Source organism: Procambarus clarkii, chromosome 18, assembly GCF_040958095.1.
Source record: "Procambarus clarkii isolate CNS0578487 chromosome 18, FALCON_Pclarkii_2.0, whole genome shotgun sequence".
Taxonomy (NCBI): Eukaryota; Metazoa; Arthropoda; class Malacostraca; order Decapoda; family Cambaridae; genus Procambarus; species Procambarus clarkii.
Genome location: NC_091167.1, coordinates 5,518,905 through 5,528,276, shown reverse-complemented (window position 1 = coordinate 5,528,276; position 9,372 = coordinate 5,518,905). Strand labels below are relative to the sequence as shown.

General features: G+C 40.8%; 1 protein-coding gene across 1 annotated transcript in view; it reads right to left on the bottom strand.

Annotated features, from left to right (window-relative positions):
* Nucleotides 1-8,973, bottom strand: part of LOC138365787 (lysozyme c-1-like) — an 11,581-nt gene extending 2,608 nt beyond the window's left edge. Inside the window, exons 1-4 of the mRNA XM_069326239.1 lie at nt 8,920-8,973; nt 5,615-5,748; nt 5,193-5,348; nt 4,031-4,106 (exon numbers count right to left, since the gene is read on the bottom strand). Of these exons, the coding sequence (XP_069182340.1) occupies nt 4,031-4,106; nt 5,193-5,348; nt 5,615-5,748; nt 8,920-8,924 (371 nt within the window). The 5' untranslated portion in view covers nt 8,925-8,973. The remainder of the gene's footprint in view (nt 1-4,030; nt 4,107-5,192; nt 5,349-5,614; nt 5,749-8,919) is intronic.
* Nucleotides 8,974-9,372: the final 399 nt, after the last annotated feature.

Below are 9,372 nucleotides of genomic sequence, written 5' to 3'. Positions count from 1 at the left end.
AACTCCAATAAAAAAAAATTGACCTCATACATAATGAAATAGGTAACTTTATCATTTCATAAGAAAAAAATTAGAGAAAATATATTAATTCAGGAAAACTTGGCTTATTAGGCAAATCGGGCCTTGCATAGTAGGCCAAGAAGTGCATTCTGGCTACTAGATACGACATATATATATATATATATATATATATATATATATATATATATATATATATATATATATATATATATATATATATATATATATATATATATATATATATATATATATATATATATATATATGTCGTACCTAATAGCCAGAACGCACTTCTCAGCCTACTATTCAAGGCCCGATTTGCCTAATAAGCCAAGTTTTCATGAATTAATGTTTTTTCGTCTACCTAACCTACCTAACCTAACCTAACCTAGCTTTTTTTGGCTACCTAACCTAACCTTACCTATAAATATAGGTTAGGTTAGGTTAGGTAGGGTTGGTTAGGTTCGGTCATATATCTACGTTAATTTTAACTCCAATAAAAAAAAATTGACCTCATACATAATGAAATAGGTAGCTTTATCATTTCATAAGAAAAAAATTAGAGAAAATATATTAATTCAGGAAAACTTGGCTTATTAGGCAAATCGGGCCTTGCATAGTAGGCCAAGAAGTGCATTCTGGCTACTAGATACGACATATATATATATATATATATATATATATATATATATATATATATATATATATATATATATATATATATATATATATATATATATATATATATATATATATATCGTACCTAGTAGCCAGAATGCACTTCTCGGCCTACTGTGCAAAGCCCGACTTGCTTAATAGGCCGAGTGATTTTTTTATTTGTAATAAATTGTTTTCAATTAATTTATTTTAATTATTATTATATTATAGTAGGAACATGAATTATTGACGTAGTTGTGTTAGGTTAGGTTTAAATAGGTTAGGTTAGGTTAGGTAGGGTTGGTTAGGTTCGGTCATATATCTACGTTAGTTTTAACTGAAATTTTAACAAATTAACTTATACATAATGAAATAGTCAGATTTATCATTTCAGAAGAATAAATTAGAAAAAATATATAGATTCAGAAAAACTTGGCTTATTAGGAAAATCGGGCCTTGCATAGTAGGCTGAGTACGACGTTCTGGCTACTAGGTACAACATATATATACATATAGTATATATATATATATATATATAAATGGAAATGTTCGTTTGTTCAAAATCGCTAATCTCCGAAAGTTCTTCACCGATTGCTTTGAAATTTTCACCCAACGTTCCATTCGCATCCGAGCAGGTTTTTATATACAAACTATATAGTTGTCACGTCTGTGACAGGCAAAACATTTTTTTTTTTTAACTGTGTTTTTCATGTGCTTTCATGTGAAGGAAATCTTCAATACCTCTTTACTGATTGCTTTTAAATTTTGACACAACGTTGCATTCGAAAAGGCGAGTGTTTTTATTTACTTACTATATACATGCCTCATCTGTGACAGGAAAAAACATGTTTTTTTTTCAAAACAGCGCCATCTGTTAGACGTAAGAGCAACACACCCTTTAATCTCCGAAAGTTCTTCACCGATTGCTTTGAAATTTTGGCACAACGTTTCATTCGAATACTCGCATGTTTTTATATAACTACTATATAGATGCCTCACCTGTGACAGGTAAAAATATGTTTGTTTTTAAAACAGTGCCATCTGCTGCATGTAAGGGCAACATTCGCAATACTAAATACGTTACAATTCCATTTCAATGTTTTTGATTTCATTGATACAATGAATTTTCATAGATTTTGATTTATTTTCATTTTGATTTAATTATTTTGTGTGAAATTGTATTAGAGTTGAGCTGTGTTGTTACCATACCATTCATTTCGTGAGTATAGTTTATTTTTTAATTTTGTCAATGTTTTCATTTCGTTTTTTTTTATCTGTTCTTCCTATATTTCAGTGATGGGAACCCTCAGATCATTTGATATTTCCAATTTTCTGATGATCAGAAAATCAGATCAGATCAGATCATTCGGGAATGTATTGGACGAGGGAGAGGGGAGGACAAGGGAAGGTAGTGGGGGATGGTGGGGTGAACGAGGGGACAAAGGTGGGGAGTAATGTTGAGGAGGACGAGGGGACGGGGGTGTTGGGGATGGTGGGGACGAAGGGACGTTGAAATGGAGAATGGTGGAGAGGACAAGAGGACAGGGGAGCAGGGAGTTGTGGGGAGGAAGAGGGGACAGGGGTGGGGGGAATGGTAGGGAGGGCGAGGGGACGGAGGAGCGGGAGATGGTAGGGAGGACGCGGGGATGGGGGAATGGGGAATGGTTGGGAGGACGAGGGGACAGGGGAAGGTTGCTGTGGCTCAGCAACGCAGCCACAGCAACGCGTGGCCGGGTACAGCTAGTATATAAATAAAAATGTAAATGTTTGTTTGTTCAAAATCGCTAATCTCCGAAAGTCCTTCACTGACTGCTATGAAATTTTCACACAACGTTCCAATCGTATCCGAGCAGGTTTATATATACTGTACATACTATATAGATGTCCCGTCTGTGACGGGGAAAAACATGCTTTGTTTGAAAAACTGAGTTTTCATGTGTTTTTTATGTGAGGGAAATCTTGGAAACCTCTTTACCAATTGCTTTGAAATTTTGACAACGTTGCATTCGAATAGGCGCGTGTTTTTATATACCTATTATATACATGCCTCACCTGTGATAGGAAAAAATATGTTTTTCTTGAAAAACAGTGCCATCTGTTGGACGTAAGAGCAACACACGCTGTAATCTCTGAAAGTTCTTCACCAATTTCTTTGAAGTTTTGACACAACGTTCCATTCGAATAGGCACATGTTTTTATATACCTACTATATAGATGACACATTTCTGACACGTAAAAACATGATTTTTTGAAAAACGGCGCTATCCTTTGCACGTAATAGGAACACACGCTCCACTAAATATGTTACGATTCCATTTCAATGTTTCCGATTGCATTGATAAATTGAATTTTCATAGATTTCGATTTATTTTTATTTGACTTAATTATTTTGTGTGACATTGCATTCGAATTGAGCTGTGGTGCGGAGCATTGATTTCGTGAGCATAAGTAGAGATGCCACACCTGTGACAGGAAAAAATATGCATTTTTGAAAAACAATGCCATCTGTTGGACGCAAGAGCAACACACGCTGTAATCTCTAACACTTCTTCACCAATATCTTTGAAGTTTGACACAACATTCCATTCGAATAGGCGCGTGTTTTTATATACCTACTACATAAATGCCACACCTTTGACAGGTAAAAACATGTTTTTTTTTTTTAAACAGCTCCATCTGTTGCACGTAATAGGAACACACACAATACTAAATATGTTACGATTCCATTTCAATGTTTCCGATTGCATTGATAAATTAAATTTTCATAGATTTCGATTTATTTTCATTTTGATTTAATTATTTTGTTTGATATTCCACTGGAATTGAGTTGTGTTGTTTACCATCCCGTTTATTTCATGAGTATAGTTTTTTTTTTATTTTTCCATTTCATTTTTTAACTATTTTTCTTATATTTCAGTGTTTGGAACATCAGATCATTTGGGAATGCATCAGTCGAGGGAGTGAGGGATGGTGGGGAGGACGATGGGGGCAGGGCAGGGGGGTAATGGTGGGGAGGTGGAGGGGATGGGGGAGTTAGGGATGATGGGGACGAGGGACAGGGGAATGGAGAATGGTGGGGAGGACAAGGGAACACCGGAGTGAGGGATGGAGAGGTGAACGAGGGGATGGGGAAGAGGGAAATGGTAGGGAGGATGAGGGGACTGAGGAGTGGGAAATGGTAGGGAGGATGAGGGGACTGAGGAGTGGGGGATGGTTGGGAGGACAAAGGGACGACTGAGGTGAGGAATGGTGGGGAGGGCTGGGAGACAGGGGTATACATATATACAGCTAGTGTATATGTATAATTCAGAGTCAAATATTTTTATCTATCCATCCGCTATAGTCTACTCACCAGGCTTTGAATCCTTGCTGCTTGTAGATTCTCTGAGCACAGGCGACGTCATCGGCAATGTTGCTGTTCAGTAGGCCTAAAACACACACACACAAGGTCCATTAAATAGGTCAAATTCTAAATCACCTGCTAGCCATAAATAATAGATTCAGTTTCTTTATATATATTAATTGCAATGTCGCAATTAATATATATTAAGACTGTAACCCGGACCTCCAGGAGCACCTTGTATCTAGTGTCACGGTGCCTTAAACCACACGACCATCAGTGACCGCACAACAAGGAGGTGATAGCCAGAGCTATTTGACCCCCCCCCCTCCCGGCGGCAGTTCCAGCGACGGCGCTGGAACCAGTCGTATTGGCTTTTGCCTTTCCATTGGAGACTTCCGGCGCCGTGAAGAGGGAAACCTGCTGCATGGGTAGCAGCTTCTTCCCCATATCAACCTACCCAGGCTTAGTGCCCTGGAGATGCCTTTCCAGCCGACAACCAAAGCGCAACTCCATAGTCTCCTGAGACTGATGGATGTCTACTACTATATATAACCAATGATCTCTTCTTCGTGAAGGATCGAACCTTAGAAAGGCCAGGTGCATCAAACACTCTGACATAACCAGTATAATAATCACTTGACCATGACAGACTGTTAAAAGGCTTCGAAGTCAGGAGACTTAAATCCAGCCCCCAACAGCGCCAGCCAAGGAGAGAGATCACCTGATCATTTTCATCAAATCAGTCACTAATGAGGAAAATGCAAGTCTCAAATTTACGAGCTGGAGGAACTCGTATATTTGACAACCTGTGACAACTAGCTTTGTACCTTGCATATAATCAATGTTGTAACCATTTTTGTGTAATGAAGTTTAAAATAAAATGAAATGAAAAAATACAAAACATATAGAGGGTGATAGCAGAAGACAATATGTGGGTGTCCGCGGGTGCCCGACAAGGCTCCCCTGGATGCGGCATATCGTCTTCTTCGAGGTCGAGGGTACCCCCTATAAATATTAAATATACATATATATATATATATATATATATATATATATATATATATATATATATATATATATATATATATATATATATATATATATATATATATATATGTATATATATATATATATATATATATATATATATACCATTCTTTCTCTCCCTTACTTGAACACTGGATGTTGCAGTAATTGGTCGTTCTAATGCCGCCTTGACACCAGTACTTGTCGTTGATCTGGAAGATGCCATAGTCTCTACTGCCGTTGGTGTTCTTGTTAGTAGCGGCCGTGTTGAAGCTGGACTCGTACTGCGCGAGACACACAACTGTTGTGGTTGGCACCGTGGTAGAGTATAAATCGGTGGTGTAGTATTTGTGGAGAATTAATGAAATCAGTCAATTAAATATATATGTTTAATGTTTAATTCTGACTTGAATTTAAAATCTAGGGAAAATAGTTCTTTGCATTCTGATTTCTATACAACCTTCGACTACATATATTTATGACGACTTCATCCCCGACTTGTTCTGTCATAGTGTTCACTAACATATTTCATGAGAGAAAAGGTGGAGAAAGTAACGGGGGACATACAGTTCTTGACGAGGGTGCGGGACATGCGGTATGTGTTGGTCAGCACTCTGGCCAGTTCGCACTTGGTAAACACCTTTCCTGAGGACGTCCCCACCAGAGCGGCCACCACCGCCACCGTCACCCACGACCACATCCTGGGGGGAGGGAGAGACACAAGTCAGTAATCATCAACAGGAGCCACCATCTTGAGGCACTCAAAATGTTACTACCAGAACAACACGACAAACGTTGAGCGTTATCAGAAGTAATAGATTCACCAAGAAATTTTCCGAGACAAATGAGCGGAGCAATAAGAAAACATGAAATATAATCGTCCTGAAAATTGGGACATTCTACGAGGAGGTGCTCGAGTGAAAGGGGAGGCAATACAGTTCGGTCAAAATGAAGCAGAATGTTGTTCCATCGAGTTACCGTGAGCTAGGCAGATATGGCCGAAATGCAGCCTTGCTAAAGTCGTTTTCCACCGCCTATCACGGTAGCAGGTGAAAGGTCAAGGGGAAAGGTACCTTTTAAGACCATCCACGGCATTGCCTCTAAAGCCAGCCCGTCGACCCAGCCAAGGATTACGGATTTCAGAATGAATTACGAAGTTGAAATCTGAAAATGGAATTCCTTTCCCGGAAACGTTGCAACCGTGAATGACCTCCATAGCAGCTGCGCCTGCAATTTCATTCATGGTAACTCCAAAATCTCCGAGAACCAACAAAATTTGACTGCTTTATATCTGCCAAAGTTAAGGAAAACCCTGCATTGGATTTTGCCACAACATAATGCATATTTTTAGCATTATGATTAGAGAGTGGTGAGGCGCTGCGAGTCAACCACAGTGATGTAGTCCCGTTGACACGCAGAGAGCAGCTGATGGAGAGTAAACACAACTGCATAAAGTTCCGCAGTTAAGATGCCAGTCTCTTGGGTCAGGCCACACATAGCTCGAGAAACACAACGGGGTGGCCGACACCCTCGGTAGACGTAGACCCATCTGTCAGCACAACAATGGTGTGTGAGTGAGAGGAAAACATCCTTAGGAAAAAGATTTTTAAAGCAGAGCAGAGAATAATCCTAGTAACTTATCATGTTGAAAAAATAAAGCAAAATGAAAAGGATTTGCCAAAATTTCATGTTTGCAAAATTTCACATGCGGGATCGTCATTGGGGGCAAAGTAGAAATAACGTGAGGGGAGGCAATGCCAGTGTGATATGAGAGAGAATCTTGCGAACACGCCGCACTTGCAGGAGAAGGAAGGTGGTGGGAGGAAACGGGTCCCTGCTAGAAACAGTGATTAATTAAAGTAGGACACAAGCGGGAGTAGGGGACTGCAGGAGGCAGCGAAGGCAGTAACGATCACCATAATACTATAGGGATTTGATGCAGATTTTACCATCCAATCTGTAGATGGGGTCGAACGAATGGCACGAGAGCTCAGCTGTAACTCACGATGGCCCAGAGCATCAAGACGACAAAAAGTCGAAGGAGAGGCGGAGGAGTAGGGAAGATAGCCATAATCGTCTTAAGGCAGTACGAGAGAGGAGCTCAAAGAGAGGAGTGTGTGCCTATCAGGCCCCCAAGAAGTATGGGACTAGACAAAGCAAAAAAGGGTATTAGAGCATTCAACTCTGTGGAACAACATGGGGCGACCAAGGTAAACAGGAGTCAAAGATCAACCCCAAGAGTGTGGCAGAATCCCTATAACTATGGGGTTTACCAGAGTAACAGGAGGGGAACAAGGGACGACGCGCTTCCGAGTAAAAATCATAGTACAAGTCTTATTCACAGTGAACTTGGAGGCCATGATTGTGGCCCAGAACGACACACTATTGTTCTTAAGCTGGAGGTAATGTTGGAGGAAAGAGGCGTCGTCACCACGACAGCAGAGAGCGACATCGTCAACATAAAGGGCTGAGAAAACACTGGAGGGAATGAAAACCATTCAGGGCAACCAAAACTTTAGTGCTCAGAGCACTACCTTGGGGAATACCTTCGTACTGTTGAATAGACTTGGAGAAAGCAGCACCAACCGTCACTTGAATCGAGCGACGAGAGAGGAAGCCTTGAAGGAAAAGCCGAAGATTTCCACGAAGGTCAAAGGAATGCATTTGAGCTAAACAAAAATTGTCTCCTGGTAGCGTCATACGATAAAGGTACATCTTCATGTCCACTAAGATGTCCGTCAAGCTTGCAAAATACTTGTAAAGCCAGATTGGGAAGAGAGAGAGGGAACAATGTTCCTGGAACCAGAAGAAGTGCACATTAATCATGCGCTCAAAGAGTTGGTATACAAAAGTGCTCGGGACAATGGGACTCCTTAAAGGGAGTCCCTTGAGTACCAGGTTTTCTAATGGGAAGAATAACTGCCTGTGGGACCGTAGTCGACTCCTAAATATGTTATAGATGTACAGAATATACTGCAGGGAGCACAGAGGGAGATGACGGAGCATCTTATAATGAACACCGGCCAACCTCGCCACCGTAGAATTACCGAGGGACAAGCTAGGAGGACTGGAGTTCAGGAAGGGTGGAAAGATCAGTATAGGGAAGGTAAAGGTGAGTACGAAAGTCCAAGACTTGACATTCAAGATGAGACTTACCAGTAAGGAACTCATGAGGAAGATGAACACCGGAGATAACGGGTGACAACTGTGAACCAGTTCGTAAGCGACCCACAACGGATCACCACAACGAAACCAAGGTGATGGACAGAGGACATGTCCGAAATAAATTTTCTCGCAATTTTACTGATGTTCTTCCAGATGTGAGAAAGCAGAGCGCCAACAGTAATGGTGGAGACAAAGGATCTCCAACTGTGTTGTTAAGCCGTACGGATGGCCCAACAGGCCACCACACTCGCCTTTCAAAACAGAATAAAGGATTCAGATTCTGGCACAGTGCCTCGTCCACTGTGCCTGCGGTCACTTCACTGTGCCACTGGCCACTATGGACTAGTGCCTCGGGCTGCAGGTTTACAGCAAGGAAGACTGTCAAGTGTCTGCTGGCCAGGGGAGGCGGGGCGAGGAACAGAGCAGAGAGCAGCGTTCATTAATGATACGTGAAAAAGGCAGGAGGAGAGAGATATCACCTAACACTTAGAGCATCAGGGGTTTGATCAGCGATGGTCCCAGTGTTTGGTGACCGTTCCTTCTCTTCGCCTGTTATTAACGCCATCGTAACAGCCAACCAATAAAACTGACTAACCAATAAAATATACTTGAGTCCTGAACATAGTAAAGTATACTCACGGTGTACACAGAGCAAGAAGCGGAAACCACAACTTGCTGTGTATCCGTGTTAAGGCTTGGACACTCACCTCATCTCTGACGCGTAGAAGCAGAACACGTGTGGACTCAACTGCGTCTCAGGAGCAAGTAAATTGCAACCCGCCTCTGGTCGCCTTATATACCCTCCGTCGGCAAGATCTTGCAATCACAGTTGCCACTTACCACAATCGAAAACTAATTTCAGTTTTCGACTGTAAATCCAAAATGAAAAAATAGGGTAAATTTACAACTTTTTTTACTCTACAAGTTTCAGGAATGGTAACAAGAGAAGACATTACTGAAACCTGGCTCTGATGTGAAAATCTACAGCCCATCATAAATAAATGAGAGGCTGTAGATTTGCACATGAGAGATCTGTAGATTTCCAATACAAATATTCACTACGATAAAGGGAATTTCTTTATCATAGAGATTAGGCCTCATAGTTCAAGACGTAATATATTTTCTTATCGAAGGTTGAGGGTTCAGGAGGGCTATTATCA